Raw genomic sequence first — 18,284 nt, 5'->3', positions numbered from 1 at the left:
TATATGCCCCGTTATAATGCTCTTCTTCATCATTTGCTCATGATTTGATTAAATGCTGTCTCCATGATCATCAGAAAATGTACACAAACATTTCTTTGTAATCAAACTCAGTTTACCCCTTGCTATCTGTGGGCAGTAATAGCGCAAAGAAAATGATGCTATACAAATAGCGCTGAATTTTGTGAATAAGGCGCAATCTATAATAAGCCAAATTTACATTGAAAGGAGGCTTGTTTTAGCTGAAAAGAATGACAGTGACTTAATCTAAGTCCGTCAAAGTGCTATTTCAGTGCATTTAGCACCTGGTTAAATTTTATAGTGGGTGGTAAGTGAATCAGACACAGGTTTTTGCTACTAAAATACTGCATGCAAAAGTGGCCCAACTTAATGAATTTGTCCTATTGTGTGTTGTCATAACACTCACCACATAATCACCTTGTTTATTGTTTTTCCTGTTTTATTAAAGGATGCATTACATTTTCAGATGACTAAAACCTAAATATGCTCTTGTTATTGTTGGTAAACAATTTACACGATGATGAGCAGGAGTTATGATAGCATGTGAGAGTGACAGATGTCCTCCGGCACGCCGTCTCTCTCCTGTACAGCTGACTGTCTGCTGTGTTCATCATCATCTGGTGATAATAAGACATTGAGACATGGGCCACGGATGCTTGAACAGTGAGCAAAGCTCAGCCATCTCATATCTAGTTTTCGTCCTAACAGGAACTGGTAAAACACACCCATGATGCCACAGACAAGAGTAATTTACGCCAAGCTCTAGACGCCATGAAGGTCAGTGGATCTTTTGCTTGTCCTTCTTTTCAAAACTTTGTGTTTCTAAATTTGTTCAAGGGGTATATTTTATCTGTTAGTGCGCTCCCTGGGATTCAAACCCATGACCTTCTCATTGCAATTGTAACCTGATGTTTACCCTTATAACGTCACCATGACCTAACACCATATACTGTATATACTGTATTTCATTTATCTCAACAGGTATTCTAACATAACTATTTTGCCATAGCACTACTGTAGCAACACCAATGTCATGGGTTTAAATCCCATGGAATGTATACCTTGAATGCGCTGTAAGTCGCTTTGGACAAAAGCATCTGCTAAATATATACATCTAAATGTAAGAGATGAAATGTTTGCTTTCAGCTTTCTGTTTCTAAATTTACATTTGTTCACGTGGAATTTTCATCCAAAGCGACTTACAGTGCATTTAAGGTACTGTATATTTATCAGTATTATCTGTGTGCTACTTGGGAATAAACCCATAACCTTCTTATTGCTATCACAACCTGATGTTTCCCCTTGTAACATCACCAATACCTAACAAAGTATAGATATAAAATATATATTTTATTTTTTTTTCCCGATAGCTAGTACTAGTAGGGCATGGCACAACTGTAGCAACCATAGGTCATTGGTCTAAATCCCAGGTAACATTTACCTTGAATTCACTTTGGATATAAGCATCTGCTAAATGCATACATGTACAGTAAATGGAATGTACACAAGGCCACATCAAGTGCGGCATTTGGGACAGGGATAAGAGAGTGCTTGCTACTCGGCTGGTTAGCTCCCCATCTTTTATACCAACAGTCTTTTAAACATTCATATTTCTGAGATATTGCAGGACCTGTTCAATTAGAAATTACATCAGTGGAAAATTCCATTCTCTTTATGCTGTTGATTTTGCTGCTCTACGGGTAAACATCAGCTTTTTATAATCTTTGTTTCTTAAGAAAAACATTGTTTTGAAATAAATTGGCCCTCTTGACTCGAGATGATCAAGATGGCAGCGGATGCATCTTGACAGGTAACTGTCTGCTAACTGAGGCAAATCAAGCTGAGAAGATTGTGCAGATTGCACCGAGGGCTGTGATGATTTCATTTGGATAAATTTGCCACTTAGCAGTGATTGGGGTATCGGGCTAACACGGTTAACCTCCTCAAGTGCTCCCCTGAATGTTTCGCGCTGTGGGCGAGCCAGCCCCCCAATCTCTGATTTTTCTAGATGCACAATGATGAATGAGTCGCTATACTCCAATCGCGGGAGCAGCGAGCACTGTGTTTGGAATGAAATTCGGCGAATAAACCTTGCCTTTTTAGATGCTAAATCTTATTTTACAATTTTAGAAGGAAATGAGTCACTCGAAAACATCACATGAGGCGGCATTGTCAATAAGGAAGCTGGGGAGGAAATACGGTTATTTTTAGCACGTGTTGAAAGATTTCCCTGTGAATACCCAGGTCAAAGTCTTCAAATGCTACATGTTAAAGGGATTTACCCAAAATCATAAGCTTCTCGCCCTTATGTTGTTCTATGTAAACTATCCCTTTTGAGACATTTTGTTGCAATTTCATCTCTACAGGATCTGGCCCTGTATGTCAACGAGGTGAAGAGAGACATTGAGACTCTGCGGGACATCGACCAGTACCAGAAATCTATAGAAAACCTTGTGAGCTTAATCGAATTCTAAACATAAATCACAAACTTACATTTCTTAAATGTAGTGTTGGGGAAGCTACTTTGAAAGTGTAGCCTGCCAGGCTACAAGCTTAGAATTTAAAATAGTTAAACTATAGTCAAGCTACTCTTTTGATATAAAAAGAAAAAAGCTAGTCACACTATAAGTAAAGTCATTTTTATTTGTATAGCACCTTTCACAACACACATCGTTTCAAAGCAGCTAATAAAAAGGAAATAACTACATTGAAGCTGTTTACTTTGAACTACCGTGTTATATAGTTTAAGAAATCATAGCAGTTTTTAGCAGGCACGGAAATAATGAGGATCTCACTTGACTGGAACGTCAAACTTTAAAACATAATTTTGCACTAAAAACAACTAATAAAATAAAATAAAAACACCCTAAATTATTGAAATTTAATTGTACTGAGAATCAGCATAGTGAGATGTTGAAGTATTTAATAAAATAACTGTTTCACTACACACAGAATTGTGTGTAACGCTACTAAAGAAACTTATAGGAACATTTTGTTTCATTCGAACAAACCGATTTGCAAACATGAACCAGATTTCCCAACGCTACATGACAGAGAGAAAGTATTCAAGACTGTGTGGGCCTTTTTTTTTTTTTTTTTTGTCTCACTACAACGATATTTGTTGGAAATAAAAAAAGCTTGTTACTGGAAAAGCTGCACTACTGTGAAAACAGCTGAGCAACTGTCATGCTCTTGAAAAATGTAGTCAAGTTAGTAGCATTGCCCATTTTAGTTAGTTTGGTTTCTCCCCAACACTGCTAAAAAGTGTCAAACAGAGGCAGTATGGAGCTGTGAACAGTTATGTGGAAAGAAAAACATCTCTACACTACATCTACACTGCAAAAACTCATTTTCTTACTCTGTATTTTTGTCTTTTTGTTTCAGTAAAAACATAGAAAAATCTTATTATCAAAATACATAAGGTCTACATTAACTCTGATATTAAGTCAATCAAACAAAATTTTGTGAGTAATAATTGAATTAGGTTTTTTGTTCTTACATCGTGAACAAACAGTCGCACGTGTAAATCACTGGCATCTCAAATATCTTAAAACACATCAAGCTAAAAACCTTTAAATATGATCTGGGTTTGCAAATGGTCATGCAGAGTAGTGTACAAGCATTGACTTTGCACCTTGTTTGTATTCTGCAGAATCAGTCTCTCCGTAACTATGGGAGACCGAAAGGTGACAGTGAAGTGCGAGTAGCTTCAGTCGACAAACGAGCCAAACAAGACAGGTGAGATGATTAAAGTGTGGAATACTGCTCATCCTGAAACACAGCCAGGCTTTAAAGAGGCCTAAGGATTATGAAGGTTTCACTCTCAAGCGTTCAACTTTTATTTCTCACTCGATCTTCACCTTTCTTCTGCTGCAGGCACATTTTCTTGTTTGACGCAGCTGTGATTGTATGCAAACGACGGGGAGACAACTACGAAATGAAGGAAGTGATCGACCTCTACTCATTCAAAATCACCAACAACCCGACCTCTGAAAGAGAAAACAGAAAGGTCTGCAGCCAGTCTCCTAATTGCTGCCCAGAATCGATGCTCCTATGCTGAGAGTACCGAAGATGCTGTTATGCTTGCGTGCCATAATCAGTTACTGCAGTGGAGCAGGTTTCATTCGCACAGATGGTGTTTCCTATTAAAAACTGTCTAGCGACTGCTAACGAACGCAACGACACCAGACACAGCTAAATGAGAAAACATGATGTCATTTGTTATAATACATTACATGGTGTCATGCCAGGACAATTATTTGCAAGATAATATGCTGTAAATATTGCATTTAGAAGAGAGAGAGAGAGAGAGAGAGAGAGAGAGAGAGAGAGCAGTAAAAGCCACAGCTTGGTTTGATAATGGTGTTTCATCAGTGTTACATAAACAACAATGACCCCTTCACAGTATGTAGTCTACAGAGAGCAACCACACAGACATCTCTTTGTACTCTTATCCTTATTAGGCTGCATGCATGGAGCGTCTTTGATGTTTTTAACCAGATGGCCTTAAAGGAGTAGATCACTCAAAAATTAAAAATTTCAGCTTTACTTGTTTGTGCATTTGTAACATGGATATTCTTGCCTTCTATTTCTATTCCAGTGGTATCATGGATTCTACCTCACACACAACCAGGGTCAAACCGGCTTTGAGTTCTTCTTCAAGACCAAGGAGCTAAAGAAGAAATGGCTGGAGCAGTTCGGCATGGCCTTGTGAGTGAGTTTATGTGTGTGTGTGTAAGTGTGTTTAAGTATGACCTCCAAAGTCTGCACTTCTCTGTCTGGTTTTTCAGGTTTGTTCATGCATCATATAAAGTAATCAGAGTTGTTATCTCCTTTGACAGAAGACACAGATACATGATTTAGATACGACAGTAGATCTTGGCACTGATTCAAGACTAAAACAGTGTCAGTGTTTATTTTTAACTCCAGAATAACCACAGTAATGAGGACAGACCTGCATAGCCAAGCATTTTTGCAGTGGTGCACCTTATAATACAATGTGAAATTAAGGGTTTTCTTTATTTTCTTAAAGTGGTTGGTATTGTTGTGCAGATAGACTGGAGTAACAGAATATTCCAGGTCTGCATTGTTTTAGTTTTTTTTTTTGTTAGTTTATTTGGTTTGTTTTGCTTTTAGTAGGTCATATTCTGCATATTCTGCCCAATTTTGGAGGGTTTAAAGGCAGAAATGTGAAGCTTATAATTTTTTTAAAAGCACTTACATTATTTTTTATGTTAAAACAAAACTTTTGGATTATTTGAGCTGTAAAGTCTTGTAAATTGCCGTCTTTATGGTTATTTTAGGGTTTTATGGTTAACAGCATTAAGTCGTCATGGCAACGAAGTTGTAAAATTGGCTATAACTTTACACAGAAAGGTTAGTAAGTGATTTTATCACACTAAAGTAATGCAAATAGACATCGTTTTTTTTACGTCTTGTGGCTATACTTTTGAAATAGTGAGTATTTTAAAGTTTATGGATTGGCCTCATTCACTTCCATTATAAATGCCTCATTGTAACCCAGAGTTTTTGCTTTTTTTAAAGAAAAGGAGGGACGAGTCAAAATTACTTTTTGTGGAAATTAACATTATGCCACAAATGCAGTCGATTGAGCTTAACTTGTGTTGAACCCGAAATATTCCTAAAGTTTTACCCATTCAGTGGCTTTTTTCATCTTTGTTCACTTGAATTTGATTCTCTTGATTCTTAGCTCGGAGAATCATATTCAGTCAGAATGAAGAATTTCACTTTTTTTGTCTTTACGAAATAAAGGCAATAAGTGGTCCCACAGCGTACCTATGAGAAAAAGTGTGAAGAAGAGAGAGAAAATATATCTATGATTCCTAGATGATGACAGCAAATAAATAAATAAAAATTGCTGTCTGCAAAAATACATTATTCATTTGTTTTTTAATTAACATGGTAAAAAAGTGCAAGTGAATGAAAAGCCAGACCAGCAAGAGCAGATGTTTTGGCACATCACTTTCTTCAGTACTCGCACTTAACTATACACCCATTTTTAGGCACTTAATTGGAGATTATGACCAACTGGACTTAATGAGTTAAGAAAAAACTTGCTGATTTGGATGATGACACCAACAATTTACCCTATAAACACAATACACAATAAACCATTTGACAACTTACCTACCAACATTCAGATGTCACACATATTCAAAAAGGGCTTAACCACAAAAATGAATGGATCATGAGAGCAGAAAAAGATTTAATGCACCAAAGATGAGAGACAGGGGCCTGATTAATTAGATAACATATTTTTAACAGATTTATCTGAAGGGCTCATTAATTCTGTAGAACTGTGGTGAGTCAGTGCTCTCTCTCTCTGTCATGTGTCATCATATCAGTCTGGAGCTGAAAACTGATTGGATATCAGCACTCTTACACACTCACAGCGCTAATGACATGACGTTAGCATTCACAGACAGCTCTCTCATCTGTCAGTCATCCATTAATGCCTTTATTATGAGGGCACTCAGTGCATATCGTATCAAGGGTTATTTGAGAGAGAGAGGAAGGATGGTCCTAGAGATGATAAAACAGCAATAGGGCCATAGAAGACATGACTCCAGCCTACCTCTAGGCAAGCATTACTATTACTCATACTTAGGGTTAGGGTTAGGGATTTTAACAGCTTGTCCCATACTGTTTGGACATAAAAGATACATAAAAGATACCTGAAATCACATGACTTGTTGGGTAAATGTGTTCTATTACTTTTCTAAGCCATTCCACCTGCAATTTTTGCCTGGTGGATGATAAAAAGAGTGAAAAAATGAGCCATATCTAGGGACCAGATTATCTGGACTCTTTTGTCTTGGGCCAGTAAGCAACCACTCAGGTCACCCTAGTAACCGTATAGCAATGTGCCTAAAACCACTCAGAACCCTTTAACAATACCCTGGCAACCAATTAGAACACCCTAGCATCGTGGCATCGAGTTTTGCATGGGAAAGCACCATTCACGTTTTCTTTAGAAATGGTTAAATTCTCTTATGCATCTAAGTGTAAATCACCGCTGATTGGTTGGTAACAATAGAGTGCTGATGGAAATGAGCTATCCTTTTTAGTTATTTAAGTTATAGTTATGCCAAGAGGTCTTCAGTGTTGTTTTTAACAACCTCTTTCTCTCTTTCTCCAGATCGAACATCTGTCCAGAGAGTGGGAAATGTAATTTCCATGAGTTCCGCATGCACACCTTCGAGACGACCACATCCTGCAGCTCGTGTAAAATGCTGCTGAGGTGAGCTCAGATGACACCATATACCCACAATGCACCTCAATGAGATCGATATTGCACCTGGAAGAAGTGAGAGAGAGAGAAAAAGAGAGTGACAGACAGAGATGGAGGCAAATCAATGGGCCAATCAAAGCAGCTGCAACAGATTTAGGCGTGGCGTAAATAATTGCATCACAGCAGGCAGCGGTCACGCCACTTAAACTACATTGACATTACAATGTACGTCATTTGAATAATTCTAGAACAGAAAGAAAATAAATTTTTTCAGGCAAGCTGTGATTTATTTGATTGAAATTACAGCAAGTCTTGTATAAATTACATACAGTATTTCCACCTCTAACAACCCATCCATCTGTCAACATAGTGATTAAAAGATCTATCTGTCTGTTTGTCTGTCTCTGTCTGTCTGTCTTTCTGAAATATGGAACAAAATAACCCAGGAATACATTAATTCAGGTTTAAAAACCCTGGATTTCATGTGTGGAAATCTTTTTTGACAGAGGCGTCTTCTGTCAAGGGTACCTCTGTTCCAAATGTGGTGTGGGTGCCCATAAAGAGTGTCTTGGCAGAGTGGATATCTGTGCCAAAAGCGCTGGTGAGCCCCATATTCAACACAACACTTTCTTTCCATCAATTTCGTTACTTACTCATTATGAAACATGTTGACAGAGCTACATTGGAGTGCTGAGAGCCACTGGCTTATGTTTCAGCATTATGTGATGTTGTTCCTCGCTGCACGCTAATGATTGAACTACACTGTAGTGTATCAGACAGGGCAATAAAAGCTGTCAACACGAAGAGGTTCCTAATAACAGCCTAGGCCACATAGATAAGTGTGATGGGTGATGACAGACAAACAGGCTTCGTTGACTTCCTGAACCCATGATATATGCATGTGTGTGTGTGTGTGTGTGTGTGTGTGTTGGCAGGTTTAAATGGTTTACGAGGACTTTTTTTTTAGGTTACAAACTGGTAATTACAAGGTTATTATGCTATAAATGTGGTTCTGAGGACATTTCTAGTGTCCCCAAAATTTAAATCGCTTAACCATTCTAAACATTGTTTTATTGAAAATGTAAAAATGCAGAAAGTTTTTTGTGAGGGTTAGGTTTAGGGGTGGGGTTAGTGTTAGGGGATAGAATCTATAGTTTGCACAGAATAAAAATCATTATGTCTGTGGAGAGTCCTCATAATGATAGCTGCACCAACATGTGCATGTGTGTGCATGTGTGTGTGTGTGTGTGTGTGTGTGTGTGTGTGTGTGTATGAGAGAGAGAGCACGCCTGCATCTGCGGCTGTATGTTTGTGTGTTAATAGCCTGTAAGGTGTACACTAGTGCGACAGGACAAAGTTCACGGCAAGTACAGGCCCGGCCTCTCCCTCGAGAGCCAATGAGATGGGCTCCTGGTGCATATCTGCGTCTAGTCCGGCCCCTCGAGTCATTTTGCTCAGGCAGCTGTCAGGTACCTGCAGTGTAGCAAAACAAATCATAAAAGTGCACAGCACAACATGTTCCACACACTCTAATGACAGCTTTTTTACAGTGTGTTTGTCCAAAATTGTCAGATTCAGTCTAACCATGCCTATTTTCAACATGCTCACAGATTCCAGCTCTTTTGGATCACAGGTGAGGTTTTTGTTTATTATTATTATTATTATTATTTCTTTTATTTTTTTAGATTTCCAGTTAATCTATGATGTATTTCACTTGTAGACCCTCGTTTACTCCCATTGATTACCTTGTCAAATGCTTTAAAATGATTACTTCAGAAATTCTCTTTACAAGAGTAATTTCGCAATTTTTAAAGCTGATGCTGCATTATTCATGAGTAGTTTTTGAAGAAATAACTCTTTATTAAATTGTGATGATTTCGAATGGTCAAACATTACAAGACGCTTTCAACCTTTATTGCATTTATTTAGAATGCATTAAATTTTGCATTATGCATTATGGATTAAGCATTTATTTCACAGCACACCCATTTTTATTCATGGCCCTCATTTTGCAGTAACATGCTTAACATGATACTTTTTGCATGTAACAAGGATATTGATATGTAATTTACCAAGAGTGCATTTGTAAATCTCTGCTAAGGTCTGGCCCTTGAAGTGAATGGGGAAATTTCTGCATCTTTGTGCATATGTGTTATAGGATTTAACACTTTACACTTTATTGTATATCATATACTGGTATATTTACCATATGCTGCTTCTGCCACCGCCACCACCAGTATTTGAGTGGTCATTGTGTGTTCCCCCTCTAATTTCATTGTATTTATTATTCTTCAGTGTATATTATCTAGAGAGTATGGATATTGTTTACAATATGGTTTGTCTACATTGTGTGTATATATGTATACATACATATGTACATATAGATTTATATTGCTCATAGTGTTTATTTCTTAAGCTCTTGTTTATTGCTTATTATGCTTGTGAAGTGTGCCTTGTTTTGTCTGTAATTGTGCACTGCAGACATGGTAAATTGCCATTTCGGTCCTCTGTATACTTGTATATTGGCTGGAATGACAATAAAACGTGAAACTTGAAACTTGAATTTACATGCAATTGTGTGCAGTGGTGTGACAAATAGTGTTTACGCAAGTTGCAGATGAATGACGTGAACGACTGTGCTATTGCAAAACGTTTTACTAAATAGAGAGTTGGACCATTAATGCATTACAAAGTCTGTGCATGTGTCAGTATGAATCATGTGATTTATTTACTTTCATTACAGATTGGAAAAACACCTAGTCACGGAGGTTATGCAGGTAAATTGCTAACACACACAAACACAATTTGTCATTTTGCATTCTTAATTTACAGTCTTCTGTGTGTGCTGCCCTGAAATCTGTATAGGCTCGCCTCTTCCATTTGCATTCCTGGTGTTTCGTAAGCAGCTGTGCTTATGAAACTTGCATGCATAGTCTTGTACATGAAATACTTTTCCAATCTGAGCCAGACTGTATATTCTTAGACAGGACTCATTGAGCCGTAGTGTTGACGTTTGCGGTTAAGGTAAGCTTCTGCACGTAACTAGGGCTTAGCGTCAGACCTAAATCAGATATGAGCAGGACAATGCGATGTACAAATACATTTAACCCCTGTAGCTCCTTTGTTTATCTTTCCCTGCAGAGATAGGCCCTCCCTTTAAAGACAATCAAGCCTATATCTCAAATATCCATACGGTGCAAAACACTTTACCCACTTTTCCTAAAAAAAAAAAAGAGTTTTGTGTGTATACCTGAAGCACTTAATCATACAATGTGTGTGATTTTTGCTGTTAGTATTTTTTTCAATTCAGAACTTGTACATTCCCTGACCCTCAATCTAAACCATTGGCGCAGACAGTTTTAGAAGGTTCACATCTCATGTTCTATACTGAAGAACTTCTTTTATTTGTGTGCTTTTAAAGGTGACCTCACCATTTCTTCAACTAAGAACTGCTCCCAATTACATCATGTTCTGAATAAAGCAACACCTGATAATGCCCTTGTACATTAATGTACGTTTTCACAGAAACAGAAATGCAACCACAACAAAAATTAGGTATGGGAGTCATAAGAAATGTAATGATATGTTCCAATTCAGATTTCACGTAATGAGTCTTGTGCCTAATAATTCCATTAATGATTCTATTATTAGAAAGAATCAAATCTATTTCTATTACTTTTGAGGAAGCACTGCCTTTATAGTAAACAAGAATATTAAACAAAAACAATACTATTTCTAAAATTTAAATACAATTTATTAAAACAAAATTCAGTTTCGACTTTGTTTGTTTAGGTCAAGAGCTTTCTGTACAAATAACTAATGAATTTAAGACTGACTTGTAAGTCTTTTCGACCAATTCATTAAAAAGAATTGACTCATAAGTCTAATTTGCTGAACAGTGGTTTTAGGACGATGTTCCATCCACATTGGCAGAAGAGTGCAGTCATTCCAGAACTGTAAACTGAACTGAAAGCTTTAAATCTTTAGGTTCCAGTTTTTTGTTTAAATTTTTTTTTTTTTTTTTTTTTTTAACTCTAAGGCTATGTTCACACTAATACATTTTCGGTTGAACCGAAAATGAAGCTTTTAAAAAATCCTCTCTATTTCAGCATACTAAAAATAATGACATTAGGAAACTGAAAGTGAACTTTTCAAATGCAAATACACTAGTTGCCACATCCACATTAATATGTTTTCGGTTGAAAGTGCATTGATTTTGCTAAGTTTACACCTCTAGTCCACACTGGAACGACGTTTCCTCCACAGAAAATGGAGACTTTATAAAACACATTCTAGAATCGCATACTTTGGAAATGATGATGTTAGGAAACTGAAAATAGAGTTTTCGAAAACGTATTAGGAAGGACGTGGGCTAAGAGAAATACTAGACTTCCATCACCACGGCTACACAAACAGTCTCAAACAAATACAATCTCAAATCACCACTCTTTAACAACAGTCTTTCTACCTGTTATTCTGTTGTAAAGAGGGACATATTATCTGTAATTATGTTTTCTCAGCATTGTTGATAGGTTGATCGATACCGAAGAGGTAATAAAAGTCCACCTGGGGAACAGGTTCAGATATCAATGGACTAATGGCATGTCTGCGTGCTGATGGAGCAATGTGCCACGTCCCTGCTTTTAATAGCTTCATAAATATTTAAAATAAATGAGTGAATCTAGCTAAATTGCACGTCATTCTCTTCTCTCCCCCCACCTATCCTGATACGCCCACTCCTACTCACCTGAGTTCATTATGTCTCCATTAAATTGCCCTGTCTGCGTGGAGCAGCGAGAGAAGCACCCTGATCCCACACAATATTGGGGTCGGTAAATTCATTAAAGTTATTGCTAGAGAAGGTCTCGAGAAGTGATCAAACGTGCGGATTTTGCCTGTCGGATGATAAAATTGGCGAAAAAATTCCATAGACTTAAATAGACCATAAATAGGGACCAAATATCATATAGACTTGGGGGTGGGCTCTTTTTACTTAAGCCAGCAAGCAACCACCTAGCAGTGCCCTATCAACCACCCAGAACACCCTACCAAACTTCTAGCAATGCCCTAGAAACCATCCACAACACCCTAGCATGGTGAAGGCAACTTTTGCACAGGCATGCACCATTCACATTTGCTTTAGAAAACATACAAATCTAGTATCATGTGCAAATTTGCTGAGCTCTTTGACATTTAATGTGGAAGCTAGAGCCTGCTGTTTCAGGTATATATTTTGTCTCTTTTTTTTGTTCAAGCTATCTATAATCAATTTACACTTTCCAGATGCATTCTGTGTTGGTTAAAACACTGAAAGTGCTTAATGGTGCTGAATCCTTGCCCTTGCGCACAAAGGTTCTTGGACTAGTATGCAAGCAAGACGCTTTCCTACCAAGAGATGCATGCTCGTGCTGTTTTTTAAAGCGTCTTCAAAGGCAGCCAGCTGTGTTAGTAAGCTCAGGGTCTGAATGATCCGCTGGGCTGGAAGGCTTCAGCTGCAGCTTGTTGTGTTAAGAGGGTCTGAACTTTCTTCTCATCTTCTGAACAGCAGAATATATACAGCTCCAGCAACCAGCTGAGACCATCACTGTGACCCTTCAGCAAAGCAGCCTTAACACCACCCTCATATACACCAACATACTCATTCAGAGCTCACTGAAGCGTCTGTACAACTGTCCGCTCAGCATAGTTCTCCCTGTGCCGCCAGACCTTTGCATCTAATTACTGGAATGAAACAAATGTCTGTTATTTCTAATTGGAGTAAATAGCCAGACTGCACATCTGACATTCATGGTCAGCTGGTCTTTACATATACACTCTTGTGTGATGTTGACATAATGAATGCAAATAGGTTTATATTATGTTATAATGGGGGGGGGGGGGGGGACTAACTTGGCATGCAACAGTAGTGCTTTCTTGTGAAGTTAAAGTGTTAGTTCACCCAAAAATAATATATTATAATAATATTTATTCACCATAAAACATTTGAAAAATAAAAAATATATCTTAGCTCAGTAGGTCCTTAAAATACAAGTGAATGGAGATTTCTCTTTTGAAGCTCCAAAAATCACAGACAGTCAGCATAAAAGTCATCCATATGACTCCAGCTTTTAAATAACTGTCTCCTAAAGCAACATGTTCTCTTTTGGTGCAAAAAAGATCAATATTTAAGTACTTTTTAACTCTAAATCATCACTTTCGGTCAGCAGTGGTAGGTGCGTGTGACGTAATCGCATTGGCACGTGAGACACACGAGAACTGATGCACGTGCAACACACCAGGAAGAGCAACGCTGTTTACAACTGAGTAGTAGGAACACTGTACAGAAGCTTCGTCAGTTTTGGTTTAGATCTGTAGTTGTATCTGTTTCTTTACTCACAATGGTGTGTTTGTGTGCTTTTCCTGAATGTCTCAACCGAGTGGAGAACGTGAGATTATGTCCATAACATGCTAACATGAATACTTCACACGAGAGACTGCATGAACGCCACCCTCTTGTGAAGCTTACCGGAAGCGGTGGTTTATAGATAAATAGTACTTAAATATTTATTTATTTATTTTTTTTTTTTTTGCACCAAAAGTGATTGTATCGAATATAGAATTTTCATTTTTGGGTGAACTATCCTTTTAAGTGAGATGAGTGTCTTGCAGGAACTGTTAGCTGATCACCAAAATGTAGGTGTTTTCAGTTTGAGCTATCCTTGTGGGAACATTTTGTCCTCACAGTATGCAGTAACAAAAGCCTGACCAACACTCAAACACAAAACATAAATTTTATTATCTTTGTCGGTTTTTTTTTTCTTTTCAGGTTTGCCTAAAATGCTGGTCATTCGCAATTATTATGGGGTTCCGAGCCCTTTGTGCGGCCCGCCACTCAACATCAAAGTCGGTGATGTCATCGAGCTGATCGAAGCGAACGTCCGCAGCTGCTGGTGGAAGGTGAGACAGTTTTTAATTTTAGGGACCGAATGCATTATTGCGTCCGTCTTTGATGTTTTTCTATGTTAACATGCGTAAGGTGGACGTTTTTGACCGATGTGCCTTGTCTCGCTGTTTTTGCAGTGTCTTGCACAGAAACACCAAATTTTTTAGGTTCCTTGTCAAGTTAAGAGAACTTAAACTTTTAAAAATACATCTCGGGACACTTACGTTCTGTTTTTTTGTTTTGTTGTTGTTGCGCTGCATCAAACATTTTTAGCGCAAAAAAGCTTTCGGTCTGAACCGGTTCCTCTCTCTCACACACACACACACACACACACACACACACACACACACTCTTCAAGTCTGCTAATTGAATGTCCCTCCTGTTTTTTGTAGTGGCAGTTTTGTTATGCTATGCAAAGCGTGACTGGAGGTGAAATGCTCACTAATCCTACCCTTTGTCAATGCAAGAAAGGCATTAATGTGGGTTGTTCAAATAAGGTTTCATAGCCATACAAAAACAACTCAGAGCAGCACAATGCCCAGAGAGCCGACACGTGCATGACAACAGGTTTTATTTGCCACATTGCCATTTGATAGGAGGTGTTAGGAATACATGCAGTGCACTGACCTACACAATACAAAAGAAAAACACACATATTTAGATGAATGACTGGCTCCTTGAAGTACAATACTAAACACTTTCAAGTAAACTTTTGCTCTGCTATGTAACAAAGAAAAAGCACATATTTCATTAATACCTCAATTTTCTGTGCTAAGGCAATGTGAAAGCCAGCCAATGAGTGTCCAGAGAGCCAGAGAATTGGCAGAGCCTGGTGCACAGTCACTAGCCCCTACATCCCTCTGCATCAGACAGGTCCAGCTGTCCAGGATACTTCTTCCCAGCCATGTTTTAACATGTTAATCTTGTTCTGCCTCATTTTAAGACCGCCGTCTGCTGCAGGCTCCAAACACCCAGCTGTTTCATGCAAACGAACTTTGTTTATCTATTGATTTATTTTAACTCATGCAAAATTACACCACCCAGGTCACCCGAGACCTCCTAATATCCAAGGTCCTGCGGAGGCTCAGGATGATGCGGCGGACAACCAGAGTCCTTGTAGCCGTGGTAACCCGGAGACAATTATTGCCACTCTGGTTCCTAGACAAATGCAATCACTCATTGTAATTTCTTTTGGGCCTTTTGGCTGCCATCTGTTTGATCTAACAGGGTTATGAGTTTAATCATTATTAGGCCTTTATCTGCGCAACAACCAATAGTGGCGCGCCATCCAAGAGTGCTAATAAAATGTCAATACACTAAATGCATTGGGGGGGCTTAAGGATCCACTTACAAATCAAATTTGTTCAAGGAAGAGGAAGAGAAGAAATTCACTCTCTGAGTCTTCCTGAAAGACTGTTTGAGGAGAAGGAGAAGGATCGGAGCACTACCAGCACTTTGGGCCTTATGTCCCTGCTGAAAAATACTGCTCAGACCAGCGGGAATTTTACATTTTATTTAAAGTTAAAAGGTCTTTAACATCATGCTGAGCATGTGCTTTATTTTTTTCAAATAGGCTCAATCCCAGTTGGAATCCCACAGTTACTGTATATACAGTGCACTAAATATGTTGCTGGTAATGGAAAAGTACATACTTTCAAGTGTGCAGTAATACAGCTCGCAAGTATTGAGACATACTACCATATAATAAAATTATTGATACTACAAACGTACTATTTTGCACTTTTACTCATTGCCATGTAGCATCTAATTGAATTGCTTTAAATTTCATATTACTTATAGCATTTAACTTGTAGGTTTTTGTATTTAAAAACTGGGGCTACTTTAGGGGCTGTTCAGACCAAAGGTGTTCTTGTGGTAAAAAAAAAAAGCTAGATGCAGCGCAACAAATAGAACAGAATGCAAGTGTCTTGAGAAAACGTTTTTAAAAGTTGAAGTTCTTTTTATGTTGACATGGCATCTCTAAAAATGTGGCTCTCCTGCATGAGATGCTAAAAAAATAAAATAAAATAAAAAAACAGAGAGACACGGCAAAACAGTCAAAGACGTCCCTCTATTGCATATGATATACAAGTATATATTCCCGGCATTGTCAATGTGATGCAATTTGGAACACACTAACTTTAATCTTGCACACTATTTATGATGGATATTATGTGAATATGCCTCTCTTCTCCCCTTTCATTGGCTGTTTATCTGCCTTATTTCTATTTTATTTTTATTTTTTTTGCACAAAAATGCTCCACAAACTATCCAGCATATTCAATAAACAGTCTGATGGCTGTATTGTTATCTTTCAAACAGCAGGTTTCCCCATCGTGCCGGAATTATTGTATTCTCTCAAGACTTTAGCAGCTCTGATTAACTCTGGCTGTAAATTTGTACCGTGTCGTGTTAAGTACTAATTGTTACTGAATAATTATGGAGGAGTTGCACTGCTGAACGTAATGTAATTATCTTCCATGGTTTCAGGGTAAAGTCCTGGCAAAAGACTTTAAAGAGTGTAAAGAGGTTGGCTTCTTTCCAAGCGATGCAGTGAAGCCTTGCCCATGTGTGAGTACATATTCCAAATTATTCTTTATACTCAAACAACAACAAATATGCAAGATGATCAAGGCAAGGGAGACTTGTTTGCATGCTAGCTTCAGGTTTGCAAGCACCAATTTATTATTTGAAAGTCAGCTGCATTGTGGGTTACTGTTTGTTTATTGCAGTGCTGATATGGCATGTGAATAGCGTGTTATCACAAATCTCATTGACCCTTGCCATTAACTGCAGGATGGTTTACGGCCAATGATTTATAATCGCCACTATATATTTGTCATTCTGAACAAAAATACGTTGGGTTATCTTTATGAGTGCATTTAGAAATCCACTTGTGGTTGTAAAAACTAAAAGATACAGTAACTGGGGCAGATTTTGGTGCTAAATGGAGCTGTATTGTCCCAGACTTGAGCAGCAAGTTAAAAATAAGAGAATCAGGTTGAGTGGAATTTCAAGAACAAAGGCTCTTGAGTATGTGCGTGCTCTACTTTCTTTCATTCTCTTTTTATCTTTATCTCACCTCTTTTGTACATACCTCTATCCCATTTTAGGTACCCAAACCGATTGACTATTCTTCCCAGCCTTGGTAAGATCTTTATTGTCTTTATGAGAATTATTTTATTTTTTAATTTATTAGCATTTTTCATTTTTCTTATAGATGTTGGGTTAACAAATATTGATATCCTTATTATTATATAAATGTTGTAGACATTATATAAATTATTATTTAAACATTATAATAACTGTGTGAATCTCACAAAGAAACATCCAGGTCATATTTAACTCCAAAATCAAAAGGAATGAATGCAAAATTATATTTTATATAAAGTAAATAAAGCCCATTTTTACAAACATAAAAACTTACACTTTGACATTATATTTATACAATTAGGCACAGTAAATACAAATGAGCTTTTTATCTTAATGCAAAATATAATTTCTTATTTATTTATTTTGATGCTGGGGTGAAATTTGATATTGACAGACATTTCTTTACTGTTTTTAAAAGAATCAACAAATTACAATACAATCACACTTTTTGTCTGATAAAATGCTATCTATAACAATCTGAAGATACAGTATCATTAATATTAAGGCCTGCAACAATAGAAGAATGTTTAGGTAATCATATCTGTGCTCTATGTTTATTCATACAAACCTTTAGCAATCATCTGAAAGCAATCAGAGAGTGATATTGATTTCTAAATGACCTGCATTTGACTTGGGGCTACGAATGTTACCTGTGCAACCACAGGTCAACACCATTGCCTTGTTAGCCTATTAACCTCATGTGTGGCCCACTAAGCTCTTTGCCTCTGACCTCTAACCTTGCATTCAGGTTTGCAGGCCCAATGGAGAGGCTGCAGGCAGAGGCCACACTGCTAAACAGGCAGAGCAGCACATACCTGGTGCGTCACAGGAGCCGAGAGTTTAACGAGTACGCCATCAGCATCAAGTGAGTCTGAGTGATAACAGAACAGCAAAGACTCTGAAAACACTTCGTAATCAGTTATTTCACAGTTAAAGGGA

General features: G+C 37.7%; 1 protein-coding gene across 2 annotated transcripts in view; it reads left to right on the top strand.

Moving 5' to 3' along the window:
• LOC127434459 (guanine nucleotide exchange factor VAV3-like) overlaps positions 1 to 18,284 on the top strand; it is a 103,016-nt gene that overhangs the window by 63,730 nt on the left and 21,002 nt on the right. Inside the window, exons 11-23 of one of the 2 annotated variants that reach the window (XM_051687239.1) lie at positions 727 to 795; positions 2,385 to 2,471; positions 3,671 to 3,756; positions 3,895 to 4,027; positions 4,619 to 4,728; positions 7,178 to 7,279; positions 7,777 to 7,871; positions 8,881 to 8,903; positions 10,014 to 10,047; positions 14,076 to 14,206; positions 16,683 to 16,763; positions 17,306 to 17,340; positions 18,094 to 18,210. In XM_051687239.1, the coding sequence (XP_051543199.1) occupies positions 727 to 795; positions 2,385 to 2,471; positions 3,671 to 3,756; positions 3,895 to 4,027; positions 4,619 to 4,728; positions 7,178 to 7,279; positions 7,777 to 7,871; positions 8,881 to 8,903; positions 10,014 to 10,047; positions 14,076 to 14,206; positions 16,683 to 16,763; positions 17,306 to 17,340; positions 18,094 to 18,210 (1,103 nt within the window). Of the gene's footprint in view, positions 1 to 726; positions 796 to 2,384; positions 2,472 to 3,670; positions 3,757 to 3,894; positions 4,028 to 4,618; positions 4,729 to 7,177; positions 7,280 to 7,776; positions 7,872 to 8,820; positions 8,904 to 10,013; positions 10,048 to 14,075; positions 14,207 to 16,682; positions 16,764 to 17,305; positions 17,341 to 18,093; positions 18,211 to 18,284 lie in introns of both variants that reach the window. The other variant, XM_051687238.1, reaches the window with a different exon arrangement.

The sequence above is a fragment of the Myxocyprinus asiaticus genome, chromosome 44 (genome assembly GCF_019703515.2).
Source record: "Myxocyprinus asiaticus isolate MX2 ecotype Aquarium Trade chromosome 44, UBuf_Myxa_2, whole genome shotgun sequence".
In the NCBI taxonomy this organism is placed as follows: domain Eukaryota; kingdom Metazoa; phylum Chordata; class Actinopteri; order Cypriniformes; family Catostomidae; genus Myxocyprinus; species Myxocyprinus asiaticus.
The sequence above is the reverse complement of the archived record's forward strand: the minus strand, read 5'-3'. Positions and strand labels throughout refer to the sequence as shown.